The sequence below is a fragment of the Phyllopteryx taeniolatus genome, chromosome 16 (assembly GCF_024500385.1).
Source record: "Phyllopteryx taeniolatus isolate TA_2022b chromosome 16, UOR_Ptae_1.2, whole genome shotgun sequence".
NCBI lineage: Eukaryota > Metazoa > Chordata > Actinopteri > Syngnathiformes > Syngnathidae > Phyllopteryx > Phyllopteryx taeniolatus.
The window spans coordinates 12,921,060-12,944,398 of record NC_084517.1 but is presented as its reverse complement, the minus strand read 5'-3'; the positions used below and the strand labels follow the sequence as shown (position 1 = coordinate 12,944,398).

Genomic DNA, 23,339 nt, shown 5'->3' with positions numbered 1-23,339 from the left:
GATTTTTTCCCCCCCCATATTAACCTCCAATTTCCGCATTTCATGGCTAATTCAATTCATTTGAACATCCAACTACTAAGCTCATTTATGTCATTCCAAATGATTCAGTTTTAATCATTGTTTATACATAATCATTCCATGTTATTTCATATTATTCAATATCACTCAATATTATTCCATATCCACAACATTCCGTATAATTCAATATTGATTATTACTCTTATTTAATTCATTTTCACTCCACATCATTCCATATAATTCGACATCATTTCTTATTGCATGTCATTCTAGGTATGAAGCCTGTGCCTCATTTGTGGGGTGGGGGTGTGTTTGGGCGAAGGAAAATCTGGTTCGGCTACAAAGAGGCCCACAGATGACAATGAACTCTGTCAGACAGTAGTGATGATCATTTTTTGCTTGTTGGTTCTTGTGTATAAATACTGTAACTACAAACCTAACTTCCCTTGGGAACTACATGTGAGTGGACAGTGTTACTGATATATTTAAAGTGCTGAAGTTGGAAATGACAAAATCACAAAAATCCCCACCCTCAAAATGTTTAATTACATTTACATGAACGTCGATAAAATGGTTCAAAATAAGAAAGCAAGGTGAACACAAATAGTTAGCATAGAGCCCACAGGGTTTGAAATGAAAGAACATTTATTAAAATATTTTGCATTTTCTGGATACAATGTTGTTTGCAGGTGTTATTTTATGTGAATAACAAAAGAATAACTTTCATTTTTTGTTTACTCTGTGCTTGCTTTGATGAGGTATCCATTGAAAGTGATATAAATATCTACATCATCGCTGTAAATTGCATTCTCCCTTTCCCGCTTATACAGGCGGACCCACACCTCATCCTTGAGGCCCAAGTCCAGCATCAGACTCTGGCTCTGCATGATGGAGCGGTCGCTGGGCTGGGCATACACTATCGCTTGCTCAGCTTCGTTGCGCATGATGTGCAGGTAGGTCTCCTTGAAGTTCCACGTGTGAATGTTGACGTTGAAGAAATAGATCCCGGCCGTGTGGCAGACGAATTTCCCGCTGAACATGTTGAAGTGGTTGTCGAGGTTTACGAAAACAGTGTCAAATATCAGCGGCTGGTAGGCCTCCAGGCTGTGAAGGGATTTGCGACGACCGACGGAAAAAGCAGAATCCTGGACTTTGCAGGGTTCTCCAGAAATACCGGCCTGGCCCTTTGAGCCTTTTGAGCCCATGGGCCCGATGGATCCTGGAGGGCCTTCCTGTCCAATTTTACCTGGTGTCCCTCTTTCACCACGGTCTCCTTTGTCACCTGAATGACATAAAAAATGTTTTTTTATTACCATTGGAAGCACACAAATTAGTGTAAAGCATCGGTGAATGGACAATCCAATTTCTGTACTGCTTATCCGTACGTCTTTTTAGAATGTGGGAGAAAGCTGCAGTACCAGAACAAATCCCACGCAAGCCGTGAAGAACATGCAAATTGCACACCGGAAGGTCTGAGCTGACATTTGAACCCTGAACTCAACTGTGAGGCAGAACGCTAACCACTTGACCATCATTCTACTTTGGGTGAGAGGTGGGGTACACCCTGGACTGGTCGCCAGCCAATCATAGGGCACGCTATCTTGTCTGCAGACAGACAATGTAACAGTACTAACAGTCTTATATTCTTTATTCTCTGCAAAGAACGACAAATATTAGTGCCGTACTAATGAGCTGTGAGGAGTTAGATGTCTGTCTTATACTGCCCCTCGGTGGCCATTGCAGGCACACCAAAAAGAACAGCTCAATGGCCATTCAATTGATGCAGTGTGACAAAAACTTCAATTCTTTTTAATTCTTTTTATTTCATTACTGTATTTTTTTTTAATTCTAATACCACGGAGTGCTATTTTTCCTAATTAAAATACACATACATTTTTTTGGATTGTGGTCACGGAACAAATAAAAACTTGTATCTTAAGGTACCACAGTACTATAATGTATAAATAATGATATATATATATATATATATATATATATATAAATACTGAAAACTTACAGTCTCGTCGAAGTTGTCAACCAGTCCTGTTTAATACATCAGCGCATATTATAGCAATCCTCAGATACTGTACAAATATGCCCCCTAGTGGTTATGAGCGTTACGAAGATGACATCAGAGCGAGCTTGACTTAATGTATAAATATCATGGGAACATTCAGTATGTACATAATGTGTTGAAGCGAGGATGGACGAATGTAGTACCTTTAAGGATGGTCATGTTGATGTAGGCGCGGACCTCGGGCACCCGGTTGTACACTCCTGTCGGGGGCGGGGCTACGCCGTCCTCATCGCAGCAGCGCCTGCAGGGGACAGGGGCGGCGTTGGGAGGGGCCGCCTGTGTCACCAGGTGAACAAAGGACAGGCTGAGGACGACACCCAACATTGTGCTGCACCTATGAGCAGACGACACGGCAGAGAGCACTCCAAAAATGAACATTGGTGAATGAATGCGAAAAGCACGGTGAGCAAATGGTTTGCATGCCTGCCTCGCCGTTCTAATGTTTGGGGTTAAAATCTCTGCTCTGGCCTTCTGGTGTAGAGTTTGCATATTCTCCCCATGCTTTCGCAGATTTTATCTGGCTGCTGTGTTTTCCTCCCACATTCCAAAAACATGCATGTCAGGTTAACTGCAGACTTTCAATGGCTGTCTGTCTAGATATGTCTTGTGATTAGCTGGGAACCAGTCCAGGGTGTCCCCGGCCTTTCACCTAAAGTGAGATGGGATAGTCTCCGGTACCACAGAATATTCTTGCAGTTCACCTATTTGCTGATAAAAAATGTTTTTGCCCTATCCTCTGTTGTTTGCTGGGTAACTCACCTATTCTCTATTTTGGTGTTCAGACCAAAGCACTGTCTAATATGAAAGTATTGCTTTGGAGCCAGCCTATGGCCTCTTGATGCCAAGGAACTATGTTGCAGTGAGTTGAGGAGCTTCATTACATGCTTTGCCGCCATCTTGTGGCATTTATAGGCAATTACTTGCAGAATTTTGCTATTTGCGACAGGGCTCGCTCCCTATCCCTGTATTTTGGAGTTTCTGTTAATTCCATCTATTTTCTATTATCCTCATTAGTGGATGAGCTGGAGCATATCCCAGCTGCCTTTGGGCAAGTGGCGTGGTACACCCCGAACTGGTCACCACCCAATCGCAGGGCACAAACAGACAAACAACCATTCACACTCACTTTCCTTTCACACCTATGGACAATTAAGACTCTTCAATTAACCTAAGAAGCACGCTTTTGGAATGTGAGAGGAAGTTGGAGAAAATCAAAAGAAAATCATGTAAGTCTTTTTTGTGTTTGTTGCTAAGATCTGTACTAAAATGCTAATTCTCTTCACTTTTAATAACGTTGAGATTTTGCAAGCATTTTTTTGTTAGCAAAGCCTTTTTTTTTTTTAAATACACTGAACAAAAATATAAACCCAACATTTTAGTTTTTGCTCCCATTTTTCATGAGCTGAACACAAAGACTTTTTCTACATACACGGAAGGCCTATTTCTTTAAAATAGTGTTCACAAAACTGTCTAAGTTTGTGTTAATGAGGACTTCTCCTTTTCCAAGATATTCATCCACCTTCAGAGATGTGGCATATCAAGACGCTAATTAGACAGCATAATTATTGCACAGGTGTGCCTTAGACTGCTCACAATAAAAGGCCCCTCTACAATGAGTATCGATTGTCTTGGCAAAGGAGAAGTGCTGACATACACAGATTTAGACAGATTTGTGAACAATATTTTGGAGAAATAGGCCTTTTGTGCACATAAAAGTCTTGGATCTTTGGGTTCGGCTCATGAAAATTGGAGCAAAAGCAAGTTTTGATTTGTGTTTATATGAACAACCTATTTTCCTTGACCTCTGATTTCAAACTAGTTAGTTATCAATTTGTTGTATATGTAGTAATATGATGAGGCGATTATACATTCACATGCTTTCACAGTCTACACGGCTCTCTGAGGGAAACCATAATTACAATGTGGCGTGCGACAAAAATGTGTTTGACATCCCTGGTCTAAAGTTTCAACGTCATAATTGAGAATTCTGCAGTTGTTCTGATGAAAGTAACTCAAAATTAACACAAATCATGTATAACACATTACAGTTTTATCGTAATCTCACTTCTTATGTACTGTACATCATTTTGCCCAACTAGTAATAACGTACATAACATACTCATGTATTTGACTATCCATCTATCCATTTTGGGTACCACTTATCCTTAACATGGTCAAGTGTGAGCTGCAGCCAATGTTTCTTGATAAAGTTCCCACCGGTGGAAAAGAGATCTTGGACACAAACCCAATAAAACCGGGAATTCCTCAAGAACAAGAGGCAACAGGATTCTGACATGGTGCAGAGCTAACATGAGAAGTCCTTGCAGCGTATTCGTCGGTTAGCTGCCCGTGTAATCACTGTGGAATTTTTACTGCTTTGTGAAAAAAAAAAGTGCATGAGGGAGAAAGATGTCCTTGCAGCTGTGCAGGCCGGGGGTCACACGGGTTTCTACTCTTTAAAACTTGTTCTTGGACAAATCCTCAAAGAAATCAAAAACAAATTAATTGCAGTTTGACAAATCCTGCCGTAGGATCATAAATCAAAAATGAACCCTGCTTGCAGACTGTAATTCATCACTCGTTAGCTGGTTGACTAACCAAAGTGTTTGTTTAATGCAGAGCTGGCAGCCAAGCAGAGTTCTGTTTCACAGGAAAAGATGTGGCTCCAAGCCTGCTTCTGAGTGATGAGCCAACTATAAGTGGGACACCGTGTCTTGCATTATATGGGGCTGTTAAAAACAAATGCAAGTGCAAGGAAACAGCATGCAACAATTTCAACTCATACAGTATAACGTACGAAATAATCATTGTGATATGCACAGGGAACATAGAGCTTGATAAATAGGTCAGTATTTTGTGTAGCTATACTTGAGTGTATTTTGCATGACTCTTTTGTGTAGTAGCATTGTGCATGTAACATTCCTGCAGACCGATCCTGCACCACAACTTGTGTGACGATGCTCCCTTTCACATTGTGACCCAGTGTGAAGGATGTGGACAAAAGCGTTACTGTACAACAAAATGTGCGTGTATGTGCGCCCATATGTGTGTGACCTACTGCATATTGCATTGTTTCCCATTCTGTTGAGCATTCCACACTAAAGCACAAATGAACCCTTGACTGTGTTTGACATGATGCCTTCACTGGTTCAAGGATGTTACATAACGCCTTTTCTCTTCCTTTGAAAGGAACACCATGTGTTGAACTACATAAAGAAGTGTTTTTTTTGTTTTGTTTGTTTTTGTATGTTCACACAGCCCTGTGGAGGCATGTAAATGTCTTGGTGTGGTTTCATTCCAAACTGTTTTATTTTACAACTACATATGGGTTCTATTATCTAGTATTGAATGTATAGTATTTTTCATGATAGTCTTAAACTGGATCACATCCCATTTACTACAATGAAAATGTTAAATAAAGTACATATATAATTGTCATTGAGGAATTTTTAGTGTGGTACAGTCAGGGAAAACTTTATGTACCCCCAAAATGTAGAATTTCCTGGTAAACAATCCACAACTGCAAGTTATGATGGAATGGATCTCACCTTGGTCAAGTCTTTGCAGCCGCTTTAGTCCGCCAAAGAAGGGAAATTGTCAAGCCCACCCTTCTTCTCTGTACTGTATATGTGTGTGAGAGAGAGACTTTTTTTTTTTTGTTTCCTTCTTGCTTATCCCTGCAGCCTACTTCACCATCCTCTATCTGTTTATTTAGGGAGGAAAGCTAAGGCCTGCCCCCTCCTCATCACAGTATAGTATGCAAAACATAGAGTCAAATATCTACTGGTCGCCCATAAAATGCAAGCAAACGCTTCCAGTCCTGAAAAAGCAACAAATACGGCTGATTTTTTTTTATTTTTTAATTATACTACTACTATTTGTGGTCTCTTTTGAGTGTTCCAATTCAGTTTAATCTTATGCACATACAGTATTTGGAATACAATCATGTCCTTGTGTACAAATGTTTAGGTCACCACACTTTTTCCTCAATACCCCACTGTATTTTCATCCAGTTTCAGTTGCACACACACATCCATGCATACACACATACAAACATTTTTGTGTTCTCAGGTGCAGATTTGGAAGGTTTCAAGTCCGTCCTGAATGATCCTGACCCAGGCTGTGTTAGCTAGTCTTTTTTTTTTTTTTACATATGAAAATGGCTGTCCAGGGTCCCTGTTTTGAGTGTGGCAGGGCGTCCAGCCCTTCTGGGGGCTGTGACAGCAACCTGAATTATTATTATTATTTTATTTTTTGAAGTGTAGGACTTGACAAATGCTCAAAACTTTATCTCCTGAAAAATGTCAGTATTTCTTTTTGCGACTTATCAGTCTAGTTGGTCTTGGTGTTCAGCTTCCAGTATCTAAGTATCGCCTTTTGTGTTCCACGGAGACATGGCAGCGAGGGACTACAGTTACTCAGCTCGTTAGGCGCTGTTGTTTCCTAAATCTCATTGATGCCCGCCAGGTACCTGTTACCGGCTCATCTGAGGAACGCTGCAACTGGTTTCCCCGGGTTTCTCAATGCAGGATGAACCCGCAGCTGTTGAGGATGCTGCCTCTGGATCCATGTTGCACCGATACAGGCTCTCCAGCTCCCCCCAGGATTGGCCTGGTGAATGCCAAGTCACTGGCAAACAAAACTATTATTCAGAGGAATTTGTTTCAACTCTTGTGGCCTGCATTTTCTCTGTGTGACAGATTTGAATTGTTGCTGCTGAGTGTAGTACCTTTGTTTAAATTTTGCCACCCGGCTGCTCATACTTTAACAAATACATCTGCATTTTTGTAAAATTATACGATGTTTTTGTTCTCTGAGTGTTTCCATTCAGTTTAATCTTATGCACATACAGTATTTGGAATACAAACATGTCCTTATGTACAATGCCAATTCCAATGGAGTTGGGACGTTGTGTTAAACACAAATAAAAACAGAATACAATGATTTGCAAATCATGTTCAACCTTTATTTAATTGAATACACTTCAAAGACAAGATATTTAATGTTCAAACTGATAAACTTGATTGTTTTTAGCAAATAATCATTAACTTAGAATTTTATGGTTGCAACCCGTTCCAAAAAAGCTGGGACAGGTGGCAAAAAAGACTGAGAAAGTTGAGGAATGCTCATCAATCACCTGTTTGGAACATCCCACAGGTGAACAGGCTAATTGGGAACAGGTGGGTGCCATGATAGGGTATAAAAGGAGCTTCCCTGAGTTGCTCAGTCATTCACAAGTAGAGATGGGGCGAGATTCACCTCTTTGTGAACAAGTGTGTGAGAAAATAGTTGAACAGTTTAAGGACAATGTTCCTCAACGTACAATTGCAAGGAATTTAGGGATTTCATCATCTACAGTCCATAATATCATCAAAAGGTTCAGAGAATCTGGAGAAATCACTGCATGTAAGCGGCAAGGCCGAAAACCAACATTGAATGCCCGTGACCTTCGATCCCTCAGGCGGCACTGCATCAAAAACCGACATCAATGTGTGAAGGATATCACCACATGGGCTCAGGAACACTTCAGAAAACCAATGTCAGTAAATACAGTTCGGCGCTACATCCGTAAGTGCAACTTGAAACTCTACTATGCAAAGCAAAAGCCATTTATCAACAACACCCAGAAACGCCGCCGGCTTCTCTGGGCCCAAGCTCATCTGAGATGGAGTGATGCAAAGTGGAACAGTGTTCTGTTGTCAGACGAGTCCGCATTTCAAATTGTTTTTGGAAATTGTGGACGTCGTGTCCTCCGGGCCAAAGATGAAAAGAACCATCTAGATTGTTATGGACGCAAAGTTCAAAAGCCAGCATCTGTGAGGGAATGGGGCTGTGTTAGTGCCAATGGCATGAGTAACTTACACATCTGTGAAGGCACCATTAATGCTGAAAGGTACATACAGGTTTTGGAGAAACATACGCTGCCATGCAAGGAGTGCCCCTGCTTATTTCAGCAAGACAATGCCAAACCACATTCTGCACGTGTTACAACAGCGTGGCTTTGTAGTAAAAGAGTGCGGGTACTAGACTGGCATGCCTGCAGTCCAGACATGTCTCCCATTGAAAATGTGTGGCGCATTATGAACCGTAAAATATGACAACGGAGACCCCGGACTGTTGAACCGCTAAAGCTGTACATCAAGCAAGAATGGGAAACCATTCCACCTACAAAGCTACAACAATTAGTGTCCTCAGTTCCCAAACGTTTATTGAATGTTGTTAAACGAAAAGGTGATGTAACACAGTGGTAAACATGACCCTGTCCCAGCATTTTTGGAACGTGTTGCAGCCATAAAATTCTAAGTTAATGATTATTTGCTAAAAACAATCAAGTTTATCAGTTTGAAGATTAAATATCTTGTCTTTGTAGTGTATTCAATTAAATATAGGTTGAACATGATTTGTATTCTGCTTTTATTTATGTTTAACACAACGTCCCAACTTCATTGGAATTGGGGTTATACAAATGTTTAGGTCAGTGTCATGTTTAGGCCACTACTAGAGAACCGTTAAAAGAGACCATAATCTGTGTGTAAGCCTTGATAGTTTTGAGTCCTGCTCTTCGCCACTGTTTTATGGGGTTCCACAAGGTTCAATTCTAGGGCCATAGTTTTTCTCTTTTTATTTGCTGCACCTGCATTCATCTGGAGAAAGCATGGGATTTCCTTCTATTGCTACATTGATGACAATCAGATTTATGTGCCTTCTCCTTAACACTGTTTTTATTCTGTCCTGAAGACATTCATGCTTGGATTGTCTTGAACATCTCAGATTTTAGTTGAAAGAAACCCAAAGTGTTGGCATTTTCACCCAGTGGTGCTTGTAAATCTCACCCATTGACTTGGGCCCCTTGGAACACTTTGTAAAGTCGATAGTCCCAAACCTGGGTTTTAAGTTGAACAGTGATTTTAAATTGGCTCTACAAATTGGTGCGATAATTATATCAAGCTATTCTCACCTCAGAGAGCTGGCAGTGGTGAAACCTTTTATGACACAGCCGCACTTTGAAACAGTAATGCATGCCTTCATCACTCCTCGGCTGGATTAGTGTAATGCACTTTACTTTGAAGTCAGTCAGTCCTCCCTCAAACATCTCAAGTTGGTCCAAAATGCTGCTGCTCACCTCTTAAATGGAACACGTAACAGGGAGCACATAAATGAAATTCTGGCTTCCTTCTACTGTCTGCGTGTGCACGTTACAGTTCATTGTAAGATTCTGTTGTTTGATTTCAAATATCTAAATGGTCCTGCCCCGCTTTACCTCTCTAAGCTGTTACTCCATCCTTACCGTCAACACCGCTGCCTGGTGCCTCAAGTCAGTTAATCATCTGCTTCTGGATGTACCGAAGTCTTTGCGGAAGGTCAGAGAGGATAGAGCTTTTGTTTTGCTGGTCCCAAACTACGGCATGACCTCCCGGTGCACATTAGACAAGCATCCTCACTGTCCATTTTTTAAAGCCCACCTTAAAACCCATTTTTATTCGTGGCTTTCAACACAGCATGAGATTGTGGGTGTCTTATTTGTGTGTTGTTTTATTAAACTTTGATATTTGTTTTACTGTTTTTAAATTATGTTATGTTAAATTGTGTTATGTTTTATGTTGGATTTGCAATGTTTCAACTGAGGTTGTGTTTAAAGTGCTATATAGATAAAAGATGATACGACACGACTGTAACAGTGTAATATTCGTGTCTTCAATCACACTTTATTATCGCTGTGGTTTTCTCACTGACATTGATTGCTGTTGTATGTTCAGTGTGAATTGACCCAATGATGCTAACTGTGGCAAGAGCAAAATGTCAAACCGCACACAAATACACACGCTCTCATACCGCCGGCACCACCTGACAAGACATGGAAACACTCGAAGTAGATGCTCATGCGTACGCACGTCTTCTTCAGCCCATTTCTCAGGCCCACTTTCCACTGCGACACAGGAAGTCATAGGGTGACCCATTTTTATTTTTATCATTTTTTTTATTGTTTGGTCTCAGCACACTGAGAACACTAGAAATGTACCGCATGTTTTCAGAATGACCTGAATGATTCTCACACACAAACAAACCACAAACAAAGACAACAGAATGAATAAACAATTATTATTGCTGGTGATTTCATTGATATCAATGTATGACATAATTTATTAGGCGCTACAAGCAAGTGAGAACACTAACAATAAACCATCTACACAGCAGAGTCCTCATTTCAATTCTCTTAAAGACTGGTTTACGTGAGATAAGTGATTTACTTTACACAACATGGCAGCTCACGTTGCATAGCTTGAAATGATTGAAATGCACAAATCACGATACACACGATCTAATCAACTTCACAGCTTCCCAAATATTTGTGCCCATTCGACATTGAGGTATGACACAGCATTCTGTCTATGTAAATGAAGCTAATGAGCAACTAAGAAATAACCCCAAAGGGTTCTCATCATAGTTTTTCTTTTCTTTTAGTAGTTATTATTTTGTAGTTACTTATTTTTAATTATATAAAAATGTCACTGGGTCAATTGAAAGGCGCTATATTGGGTATAACTTGATGCTGCAGACTGTTTTATTTTTATTTTTTTTACATTCACATATCATTACAGTACAGTACAACAACATTACAGATATATTTTAAAAATAATTCATTTAGCAGCTCCTAATAACAAAAAAAGAACAGTATTTTAAAGCTGACGGTGCAGAGGTATTTGCTTTGCTGTTTATTTGGTACATATGCTAAGCAAGGACTGATTCGACTTTGGTGAAAGTCCGCTGAGACGAGTTCACTGATGGCTAGCGACTCTCATCGTGGTATGGAAAGCCCTGTGATGGCCTGATGGGATATATTCTAGTCACCAGAGGCTTTAAACGGATATAGTTTCCATCTCAAACATGTGAAGACAAAAAAATTGCTAGACGAAGTAGCATCCATTTTTCAGTGAGGCGTGGTAGCATTCGGCGCACATGCCCAATGTTTGGAGTGGGGTGGACATTTTATATAACTTATATAGCTTTTTTTAATCATTCAAATTTGGCAAATCCGGGCACTCCGGTTTCCTCCCACATCCCAAAAACATGCCTGGTAGGTTGATTGAAGACTCTAAATTGCCCGTAGGAGTGAATGTGAGTGCGAATGGTTGTTTGTTTCTATGTGCCCTGCGATTGGCTGGCAACCAGTTCAGGCTGTACCCCGCCTCCTGCCCGATGATAGCTGGGATAGGCTACAGCACGCCCGCAACCCTGGTTAGAATAAAGCGGTACAGAAAATGGATGGATGGATGGAAACAACACTCACGTGTGTGAAATTTACAAGCCAAACTTATTTTCACTGTACATGGACTTAATGTGAAATTAGATAATTTACCGGCTCAGCGTTTGAGAATCATTGGATACACTAAATCAATCATCATCATAATCATAATTTTCAGCAGCAGCAGCAGCAGAAAATGTGTTTGCACAGCAGGGCTCCATCTCAGACTGAGCTCAGATAGACGCGTTGCTAAAAGTAGTTTGTATCTCTTGCAGGATGAAGTAACCTGATTTGCACGACTCTACTGGCATAGAGGAAGGCCTGTACATTGTACAAGCAACAGGCCAGCCTGCAGCGCTTACATTTGCTGCTAGCAAAGGCGCATGCGTCTGAGTTCTATCTGAAGATAACTGAGACAAACCAGGAGGAGTCGAGGGGTTACCTGTCTGCACTGGAAGACGGAGAGTGAGGCTGAGCTGTGAGGAGCTACAAAGACCTGAAATCTGGTCTTTTTCCCCATTCACACCTTGTTTATCTTCCTTGACCTCCACATCTCCCTGTCCAAAACAAAAGCCCGAGTCAGGGCTCTGTGTCCCTCTCTTCAAACTCTCACAGCTTGGAGACTTGGCCAAAGTAGGGCAACGGTGGAGAGAGAGGTGAAGGTTAGCATTATGTGCCTTGTGCGGAATGTGAACATCATCTTTATGCGCAAAGTATACAGGATTGGGCTCAGTTTGAAAGGAGCTGCTGCAGGAGGTGGACACAAAGTAGCCCAAGTTAGAGAAACATGACGAAGATGCGGACAAATTGTCTACAAGCCTGTTCTCATCTGAGCCAGCCAACGTTTCGATGTTGATCGGAGGTTGCGGGAAACAATTGGAGCTGGAGGGGTTGAACGTGGAAGGACCCGCATCCCAGCTTTCACACACCTCCACTGGGGAGATGTGGTTGAGAGGCTGGGCATTGTCCAAGGTTGCAGCAGTACAATTAGGATTCAGCCATTTCTGTCGAACAACAACCAAACTCACAATCACAATAAGAAACACTGAAAAGTATTGATTTTTTTCCCCTGGGGGTCGGGGGAATATTCAGAACCATTCTATTTGTATACGCATAATCATCTATATCTATATCTACTGTATATATGTTATTTACCTTTAAATTCCCACTATGGAGACTTTGGAAGTATTTTGTAGGATTTGGAACTGGCTTCGCTTTGAGGAATCTGAAATAGTACAAGAACTATTAGGCACGCCACCTATTGAGGTACACCCACACGATCTGAAACGATCCGATACATCCATCCATCCATTTTCTGAGCCGCTTCTCCTCACAAGGGTCGCGGGCGTGCTGGAGCCTATCCCAGCTGTCATCGGGCAGGAGGCGGGGTACACCCTGAACTGGTTGCCAGCCAATCGCAGAGCACATACAAACAAACAACCATTCGCACTCACAGTCCCACCTACGGGCAATTTAGAGTCTCCAATTTATGCATGTTTTTGGGATGTGGGAGGAAACCGGAGTGCCCGGAGAAAACCCACGCAGGCACGGGGAGAACATGCAAACTCCACACAGTCGGGGCCGGGGATTGAACCTGGGTCCTCAGAACTGTGAGGCTGACGCTCTAACCAGTCGGCCACCGTGCCGCTCGATCCGATACATAAAAAAAGAAAAAAAAAAAAAAGTTTTTGACTACGAACGGTAACAATAAGTTTATTATTGTGGTTGTTGTTGACAGTCGTGTAGAACTGCACTCCCACCATCTCGTATGACTCAAGGTGACAAAAACCTTTGCATCAAAGTTTCAGAAGTACGATGCAAAATAAAGTGGTTAAAACTACAAACAGATGAACACACACACACACACACCTTACTCACCTTTTGCTAATATTACATCTGTAAAACACCAGAATCATGACGATCATGACACACAAGCTGATCAAAACCGCTAATATTACAAAGGTCAGATCCAGACTCCATTCTGAAATAAAAAGTTAGAAAGTTCACATGCATAGTATGCGCTGTACACGTAAAGTACTTAGCAACTACAAGTTCAGAAATTGTTTTATCTTAACTACAGTTACACTCTGGTTGTTTCACTCAGCTCCAGCAAATACCGTATATCTCAACCTTAAGAGGTGAGTATAAATGTGTTACTTCAAACGTAAACAGGAAAACTTGCACATTGCCTAATTTGAAGTCATTTATGGATTTAGTAAAGTCTTTCCCTGGTTATCAAACAAATCTGCAGTCAGGGAACATCACATGTAATGCTGAAGAAGATTGATGTGGTAGTGAAAGTAAATGACGATCATTGAAGAGTTAATGAAGAACCTTGTTGTTAAAAACAGGGCAAAAACAAAACGTTAAGTTACGCTCTACAGGCAAAGTGCTGCTAAAGAATCCAAGATTAACAATTACAAAGAATCAACAAGTAAGTTACCTTTGGCAAACTACATGAGAATGGTTTGCAGTCATTTATAAAAAGTACACAAAAAGAATCAAGCTGGTTAGAGCAGAAAATCAGAAGAGCATGGAAAATTAAGAAGGGTAAAGGAATTATAAAAAGCCCCAAAAAACAACAAATTAAATAAAACAGAGTTCACAATCTCATGGAGAGAAATTATGAAGAAGGTTGAGCCTATCGCTTGAGTAATTGATAAAAGGTGCATACAAATTTGCACAGAAATAATGTTGCTATTAAAATGTCAGCAAGATGCTAATGGATTTCTCTACCTTGATTTGCTGCTTCTGGCCCCACCCAGGATACAGATGGACTCCACTCACTCCACTGGCTGTTTTCTCTGTGTGCTGGCTTGACTTTCACACGAACCTGGTGCTTGCCTTTCAGCTGTCCAGCGGCGATCCTTAATTGGGGTTTGTTGGTGGGAAATGTGTGAACCTCCTGGCGGGGGAAATTAAAATATTTTTCAATGACTTTTCAGCAGCATCACATCTATTTGCATTTGAGCTGATGAATAGCCTATGACATATTTGATTACTTTAAATTTGCCACAACATTGGTTACTCCTCTGCAGTCTAACGTAGAGGTGTGCACCGTTCTTTAATCTAGCCTCTTTACATTTCAATAGTCCTGTAATATTTATTGCAATAATTTTGATGTTTTTCCTCCTAAAATTTTTAATTAAAAAGTTTAATTGGTTCTGTGACCACTCACGTAACTCAAAACATTAGTATCTCAAATCATCTTCCCCCATAAAAGGAATAGAAATGCCCTTAATAGTAGAAAAAACACAGCATATAAACATTTAAAACAGAGAAGAAATGAAAAAACTAAACAAAATAAAAGTACAATTAAAACAGCGTACAGTGCAATAAATATTATTTAAAAATGGACATACGCTAAAAAGCATGAGAAAAAAGAAGAGTTGTTAACCAGGATTTAAAAACATTCACACTTGGGTCTGATTTATTACTTATTCCATTTTTGTGCAGCATAATAGCTAAATGCTGCTTCACCATGTTTGCTATGGATTCTGTTTGACTGAGTCTGTCGATCTCAGAGCCCTACTGGGTTTATATTCCATTAGCATTTCTTTCATGTATTCGGGACCTAAACCGTTGAGTGATTTATAGACCAGTAGCAGAACTTTAAAATATATTCTAAAGCTGACTGGAAGCCAGTGTAAAGACTTTAGAATTGGAGCAATATGCTCTGACCTCTTTGTTCTGGTCAGAACGCGAGCTGCAGCATTTTGAATGACCTGCAGCTGTTTAATGCTCTTGTTGGGGAGTCCAATCAGAAGACCATTACAATAGTCAAGTCTACTTGAGATAAAAGCATGGATGAGCTTCTCCTGGTCTCCTTGAGACATGCAAACCTTGACTCTTTTGATATGTTCTTCAGATGGTTAAAGGCACTTTTAGTAATTGATTTAATATGACTGTTGAAAGTCAGGTCGGAATCTATCGGAACACCAAGGTTTCGGAATAAAACCTTTGCCTCATTTTTTACAAACACTTAGTCCTACTACCTTACTGTCTTGTAATGCTGGTCATGAGGGTGGTACTTGGAGAACTAAGTATTTTTTAGAAAGTACTTGGTGTAAAAAGTTTGAGAAGCACTGATCTAAAGCATTGTCGACCATTGGTCACCCACTGATGAGAACATGTCAAAATGTAAATACAAGCACGTGTGCACACACTTGCCTTTGTCGTTGGGTCACTCCTTTGGATCTGAACTTCGTATTCAAACTTTCGGAGAAGCACGGAGCAGGGGCTACCTGGACCCCAATATATCACAGTGTCATTGTCAGTGTGGCTGACGTTAGGGAGCCCTGGGGGATGCATTTTAACTGGACACACACACACACGCACACACACACACACACACACACACACATCCTTTAGCTTGTTCTGGTAATAAATGAAAAATGTAAAGCTGACACAATAAAAGCTACGCACTGTGGTTTTGGAGTTTATAGTCTTTGAGGTTCTTGACCAGCGCACCGTTACATTCCATGCTGATGTTGGGCATCACCTCAAAAAGGGTGAATTTCTGGAGCGACCCATTGAGACATTAAAATGAGAGGATTGAAATTATAAGGCCCATGCAATGACATGTGGGCACTGTAAATGACTGTAATGACTTCATTTCTTTAGAAAACATTCCTTAAAACACTAACACTTACTACATTTTCAAAGAGAAAACTGCATCCTGGAGGTAGGTTACGGCGTTCTCTGACCTTGCAGCTCTGGCTAAATTAATAAAGAATACAAAACCCCATTAATACATATTACATCAATATTGCAGTGCTCTGTATAACATCAGTAATGTCTTACCTGATTAGAATTGCATGCGTCACCCCATTCGTCCTGATTCGGATTTTCTTGTAGCCAAATATTATACAGTCTAAGCCAGGATCCACTGAAGAACTGTTCAGCGTACAAGTGACATTGTTGATTAAGTCATTCACACAGGTGAGCCCTGAAATACAAAAATCATTTAAAGGTTGTCCTGCAAGGAAATGGTTTGCACAGTTAAAGTGAAATAGGTTTAAATCAAAGTCAAATTAAAAAAATGAATTTCCAGTTAGCTTTGTGTGAAGGTAAAAACTGTATTGCTCAGTTTTAGTTTTTCACTTGTGTATTTGTTTTGCTTATGCAAATTAACATATTGAATCTTGATTATCACATTAAATTCAAGAATTTGGAAAATGTCAAAAATTAAAATGTGTGTCATAAAATGCATTTGAACCATACAGACCAAAAGTGCAACATGTAAAATCAACGATAATTTGAAGTGACAAATGTCAATAATGACTCATTTCATAACCACAATACTAGCTTTTATACCTGCCTGCCGATGTGATTCAAAACAGTGCGTGTGATATCTGATGTTACCGTAACTTGTGTCAAATTATCAAGAAGGTTCACAGAATAAAAAAACCAAAAGAATCACACCTTGCAAGTTCGCCTCACAGTCCAGACAATGAAGAGAAAACAAAACCGCCAAGATAAAGTAGGGCTGCACCGCCCCCATCATCACGTATGGTCAATCTATGAACAAACGGATTTAAAAAAAGAGTAGTAAAGCCTTACAAGTTAAAGAATGAACAGTTGGCATTATTTCCTCCAACGGTAATTTTCTTTCAAACTACGGTTGACCAAAGACAAGGTGAGAAGCTAAGTCAAGCACCAAGCAACGCACACAACTCTCAGTAGTAACCCTACCACTACATGAGTAGTGTCCACACGCTGCTCTACTAATTTTACAAATTGTAAACGGTGGTGACAATATTCCCTTTATTACAAGCGAAATTGAAAACTAATATATCGTTGCTTTAAATGCGTTTCACTGTAGTTTTGTACTACTTAGGGGGGATAATTTACTTTCCTTTTTTTTTTAAATAATAATAAAGAATAATGATGAATGATGCGATATGAGAGCTAACTAATAAAAAGGCTCAAGCAGTTTCAGAAGTTTCAGACGTTTTTCAGATTCAGTTGCTGTGCTTTTGTTTTATTATTACTTTTTTTAAATGAGTCACTTTAAGTGTATGAGGTAAATGATAGCGTGCAGAGAAAACTAAACGACGTGTACACAGTAATTCCCAAAGGTGCTAAAAGAAAGCACACTCCTTTACTTTAGTAAAATTTGAAAAGGTACAGACTGAAATGTATTTATGTACAAAAGTAGAAAGTACAAATTAATTTTACTGTCAATTATATACAGTACTCTTTTTGCTAACTTTGCACAATGAAGGAAAAAATAAATCTCTGATCACAAAATAGCTTCCATTTTTATTAACTTGCACAGTGCTCGTACTAAGACAAAAAAGATGTTTTATGGTATCTAAACTATGTATTCCCATAACTTTGATAACATGAACTGACAAACAAAAAAATACTAAATTAGCTAATGATAACAACTGGGGGAAAAAAACATAACTGTATGTGCTTTTTCAGATTATGCCCATAATTTTTGAATGCCAGAAGACGATGGCACAAGACACAATGCATTCGCCACGAATCATTCTTGTAGCTTTGACCAGCAAAAAATCACCCTAAATAAGGCCATGGATTTGAAATATCTTGTTTCTCCTAATCTCTTGCAGCTGTTCTTCTCAATCAATCAGTCAAGAGCTCAACAGCGGTTTACTTTATCTTTATTTGTCTTTTACCTACATTGCGTCTTTATCCGCGCAGATTGAAACAAGTAACAAGCCTATTTTGAAAAGGAAAGGAGTAGACAGTGCATTTATATCCTGTAGTTAAGTACCGTAACCTACTTCCCACCATTGGTAATTTCCCTCACTGGATAAATAAATTATGTGGATTAAAATACACTTGAAAAGAAAGAAATCCGATCATGGAGAATACAGCTGAAGAAAATAATACTGCACATCTTGTAATTAATAGACTGATACTGTACATGATTTTCTTGGCTTCGTGAAGACAGCAGCGCATCCCTCAAAAGAGTCACATCGTCGTCCCTTCTGCTGGACTGTCGTCTTCAGTCAAAAGATTGTCTTTTCTTTGATCTCTCAGTGTCCTCCTTCCCTTCCGCTTGCTCTCATTTTCTCCTCTCTCTTTCTGTCACTCATTCGTTTGCCTCCTTATTGTCTTTGTTCTGTTTGGGTGGCCGCTGACATTTTCTTGCATCGACCACAGCTTCTGTCTGGGCCTTTACAGGAAGCCCTGTGATGGGCTGAGTGACAGTGAAAGAGTGACGGGCCAAGGTGGGGTGGGAAGGTGAGTGCAAATGTCACACACAGCACCTCCCTCCACTCCACCACCACCACCTGTCACGAACCCCTCGCCCCCAATTACAACTTACTACGATAGTTAAGATGCAAATTCCACTGGAAAGACAGTGAACACCACATCCTGTTTCAATCGCACTGTCAAGAAAGATGTTCACGTTATCCTCTGAAGTGGTTGAAGTCAATGAAACTCAGTTAAAAGAGATCCAAACGGCAAGAGAGCAAATATCGACCATATTTAGAAGCACACGGCTATTTAAGAAGCATCAAAGCCGCTGCAACCACTGCAGACGCAGGCGCCACCACCACTCAAAATCTTCAGGGGCCCAACGTGCAGCAAAAGACAGTTGGAAGATGTCTTCTTGCTCAAAAGGTCCTCAAACATCTCATGGGACAAGCTTGTAATGCTGAAGGGCTCAAAGAGTCACAATTGGCAGTTATGAATGTAAAAGACTAATGGAATTCCCCAGGGATCATTGCTTCGACCCCTTCCAGTCATTATTTTCCATAATTGTGCTAATAATCCCAAAACATAGGTCTTTCACACCAGATGACTATAATCCAGGCACAATGTTTGGAGTTGTCTGAGCCAGTATTTTCCTCTCATTATTCACATTACCTTATCTAAAACGAAGCTGCAGTTCCAAAGTCTTTATCTTCTACACATCTTCCAGTTAGTTACAGCCTAGAATTTAAAATTCAGTTGATAGTCCTCAAATCATATTGTCTCAGGCCAGCTTTGGGCAAGCAAACTTTTGTCCTGAAGGGCCACATTTGATTTTCATGGGCCTTATCATTCTATGAGTAAAGAAAAAAAAGTTGTGCATGTAAAATATTTAAAATAGAGTTTATTTTAATGATAAAATAATAATAATGTATCTTCCTTAGAACTAATTTAATTATATGTATTAATGTATAATTTCATTAATCAAATAAATAAAAATGTTAACTACATATACAGTTATATATTTTTTTATTTTTCACAAGTAATTTTTATTATATTATTTATAATACAACAATTGTAAAAATACTTAACAAAATAAATGAATAAATACATTTTGAAATAAAAGAATAAATACAAATAGATTTTGGAGGGACAGCTAAACGAATGTAAGAAATATTACAGGATTGCTCACAGAATGCTCTTTGGGCTTCAGCCATACTTTGCCCACCCCTGGCTCATATACAGTATCTCTGAAATGTTTTTCTTTTTGATGACTAAAACGTGTAAGACTCAATCATTTGCCTCAGGTTGACATTTTTGAGAGAAATAAAAATTATTTGTCTCCAAGAAGAAGAAGAAAGTCTGATATTCCTTGATGATAGAGCATTTCAAATATTAGGGATACTGGGATGAAAAGAACATTAGTTAGACCTGCGCAATTTAATGCTTTCCAATGTAAGAGTTGTCTTTGATAATTATGCTAATAATTTAGATTGACATAGTCAAAAAGATATTGTATTAGCTACTGTTGCATCAAAAATCTTCTATTCTTCTGCTTCTGTTTCTTATCATTGCTCATCTACACCAGGGTGTCAAACTCATTTTTGTCGCGGACCACATTGTAGTTATGGCTTCCCTCGGAGGGCCGTTATGACTGTGAACCCATATAAAATATTGTCTCATATAATGACATATACACAACAAATTGATGGATAACAAGTTTTAAAATAAGAAGCCAGAAATTTTTTAAAACTATTATTACATTTATTTCATAAAGGTGATTGGTAACATAAAATGCTTGCAATAGGTCAACATTATACAAGTAAAGACCAATTTTGGTATTTTCACAAGAAACAGGAAGTCGACACACATGATTTGCTTTTGCGGGCCACATCAAATGATGTTGCGGGTTGGATCTGGCCCCCGGACCATCAGTTTGACACCTGTGATCTACACCATTGAGCTGTTAGAAAATTAAAGTCTCTAATATTTTGGCTAACAAATCTGAGAAAAAAAAGAAATAAATTGAACGAGAGGTTGTTGTGTGACTACGCATGGCATTAAAAACCACAAAGTACTTATCCATCCATCCATTCTCTACCGCTTATCCGGGTCGGGTCGCGGGGGCAGTAGCTTCAGCAGGGACGCCCAGACTTCCCTCTCCCCAGCCAAGTACAAAGTACTTATGCATACAAAATATCAATAATCAACCGCAGCAGGCCAGTGGTGGATCTGCTGCAGCCCTCACACTCCTGCTGCCCTGCTTTCTGGTGCCAGCAGGCGAGGGTTAGAGGCGAGCAAGGGAGGCTGAGGAGGAAGAGGAGCGTATGAGGCGATGCAACACCTTCCATGTCGGCTGGGGTGTGGTGGAGCTCCGGCAATGATGAGTTGTGTGTTTTTTGTTGTGTGTAAGAGGTTTTATGGTGAATGTGAGGGGTTTTTATGAGTGTGAGCGGTAAATGTAATTTCCGGCTCATACGGTGTCTCTTAGTAGTCATATCAACTCTTCCACGTCAAACAGACACAAATTCGTAGACTCTTCATCGAGAAATAGTCACAGAATTTTCTTCTTTTTTTTTTTAACTAAAAACTGGTTAAATCATGGCACAATGGTGAATCACAATGGACATGTCATTCTTTGAACCAGATGAAAATGCAAATCGGGGGAAATCCATTGTACTGTTCAGTCATTTCAATTCCTTTTGCATTGAGGTGACAATGCATTAGAAATATGACTGAACACTCGTCATGTCAGACGATAAATCAACATTGCGTGTCTGACCTGACAAGAAAAACAGCAAATCGGGGTCGCGTCTGACTTGAAGTTTCAGTGGTTACGCTAAAACCTCCTCATTGCCCTGCCGCCTTTTCACATCAAACCAAAGACTACAAGGAACTTAGTTACGTCCTTACATTTGCAGAGACTTGTGCTTCGTATGGGCCCCAGAGTCATAGAATTGATTTCATTGTTTTATCATTATTATGTTTTTGAGGGGATTTCCCATTTACACCAACAAACCAGTAACCTGCGTTGTATTAAACAGAGCCTTTATTGATATATTGCCACGCAGCAACACACCACACTTTATGTTTGCAATCAACAAGATTTTAATGCATTTTGTCAACCACACTGGAAAGAAGACCTCATTTTGAAGCCCCCCTCTTTCCCTTTCCACTCCACTGGTGACGAGCCGAAGCAGAGCAGCATATTATTGATAGAGACAGAAAGGAGAAATTTAAAAAATAACACAATTAAGTACAACATTTCATACTCTGACCAAATTTTGCGTTAAAGTGGATTTTGATTTGCTGAATGAGTGACTTTTAGTAGCAAATGACACAATAGTGTCAATAGACAATAAGTAGTAACGTGTTAAGAAATGTATATTTTTTAGTATTTTCCACACCCCAAAAAATATTCATACGTAATTTCCAATGTTCTAAAGTCATAGTAGTATGATTAAAGTAGCCGTATGGTAGTATAATTTTAGGAAGACTAAGTTCGAGAATAGTGGTTCTCAAAGTTTTTACACAAGTAGAACCGAAAAAAGTACTTCATCTACAAGAACGACCATCATGAACAACATTAAAGTACAGTAGCATAGTAGGAATAAGTGTTCATCAAAAACGAGACAGGTTTTATTTATAAAAAGTACATTTGATTTTATTGTAAGCCACTGTAACATTATATACTGTTTAAACATTAACACTGCACTTAAATACAGGAAAATAAAAAAAACTGTACTTGTATAAAATGTACTGCAAATAAATAAAACTTGTGTCAAGAAAAACAAAGTTTTAAAAGAAACAGTTATCAAAGATTACATGCAAATATATTGCAGTAAAATTTTAAATACAACGGAAGTGTAGGCAGCGATTATTTAGCATACCACTAGAGAAAGCCAGCGTACCACTAGCGGTACACTTGGAGAATGCCAATTCTAGAAGTTACTAGGATCCTTCAGAGCAGGGGTGTCAAACTCATTTTTTTCGTGGGCCACATTGTAGTTATGGCTTCCCTCGGAGGGCCGTTATGACTGTGAACCCATATAAAATATCGTCTCATATAATGACGTATACACAACAAATTGATGGATAACTAGTTTTAAAATCAGAAGCCAATAAAAAAAATTCAACTATTATTATATTTATTTCAAAAAGGTGATTGGTAACATAAAATGCTTGCAATATCTCAACATTATACAAGACACCAATTTTGGTATTTTCACAAGAAACATGAAGTCGACATATGATTTGCTTTCGTGGGCCACATAAAATGATGTTGCGGGCCGGATCTGGCCCCCGGCCACCAGTTTGGCACCTGTGCTTTAGAGTGATGCAAAATATGTCTTTTCCTCAAAAATTGTCCAAAACCCCCCCCAAAAAACAAAAAAAACAATGAATCTCCTAATTTTGTGGGGTTTTGATTTTTTATCTGAAAACAAACAAAAGTTTTCTTTGTGTTTGGATAAAAACAAAGACTAATTACAAAAACCGTTTTTTTCCCACAAATATCACTAACTCAAGTTCTTAGTCTTTTGCCACATTCTTTGAAAGCTGTCTCACATCTTTTTCATATCCATAAAACTGACCACACATAGCTGTTGTAGAATTTAATTCAGAATAAAGGACCTGAAAAATGACAACACTTTGGAGAATAATCTACACTTAAGTGTGACCTTAAAAGATAAAAGTCAGTAGATTCTGTATTTTCTCATACCGTATGCATATTATTCTGACTATGATTATTATTATAACATCAGCTCAGCTCACAAGACTGGCTGTTTTCATGACCAAGTGTGTCTGTCAAAGGTAAACAAACTCAGCCAT

The 23,339-nt window shown here is 39.4% G+C and overlaps 2 protein-coding genes across 4 annotated transcripts; both read right to left on the bottom strand.

The window, feature by feature from the left end:
• Window positions 1-645: 645 nt before the first annotated feature.
• c1qtnf6a (C1q and TNF related 6a) lies at window positions 646-5,840 on the bottom strand. The gene is made up of 3 exons (XM_061748241.1): window positions 5,644-5,840; window positions 2,239-2,429; window positions 646-1,300 (listed from the first exon to the last, which is right to left on the bottom strand). Exons 2-3 carry the CDS (start codon window positions 2,417-2,419, stop codon window positions 753-755), a joined length of 729 nt encoding a protein of 242 aa, XP_061604225.1. The 5' UTR covers window positions 2,420-2,429; window positions 5,644-5,840; the 3' UTR covers window positions 646-752.
• Window positions 5,841-10,178: 4,338 nt separating this feature from the next.
• Window positions 10,179-18,530, bottom strand: il2rb (interleukin 2 receptor, beta). 3 transcript variants are annotated; one of them, XM_061749977.1, is made up of 11 exons: window positions 18,235-18,530; window positions 16,764-16,859; window positions 16,143-16,287; window positions 15,992-16,058; window positions 15,765-15,858; window positions 15,510-15,655; window positions 14,076-14,244; window positions 13,218-13,320; window positions 12,495-12,564; window positions 11,782-12,343; window positions 10,179-11,329 (listed from the first exon to the last, which is right to left on the bottom strand). In XM_061749977.1, the coding sequence occupies exons 2-11, from the start codon at window positions 16,843-16,845 to the stop codon at window positions 11,268-11,270; spliced, it is 1,500 nt and encodes a 499-aa protein (XP_061605961.1). In that variant the 5' UTR covers window positions 16,846-16,859; window positions 18,235-18,530; the 3' UTR covers window positions 10,179-11,267. The 3 variants fall into 3 exon arrangements, with proteins under 3 accessions (XP_061605961.1, XP_061605960.1, XP_061605962.1); XM_061749976.1 differs by having other exon boundaries at window positions 10,179-12,343; XM_061749978.1 differs by lacking the exon at window positions 16,764-16,859 and having other exon boundaries at window positions 10,179-12,343.
• Window positions 18,531-23,339: the final 4,809 nt, after the last annotated feature.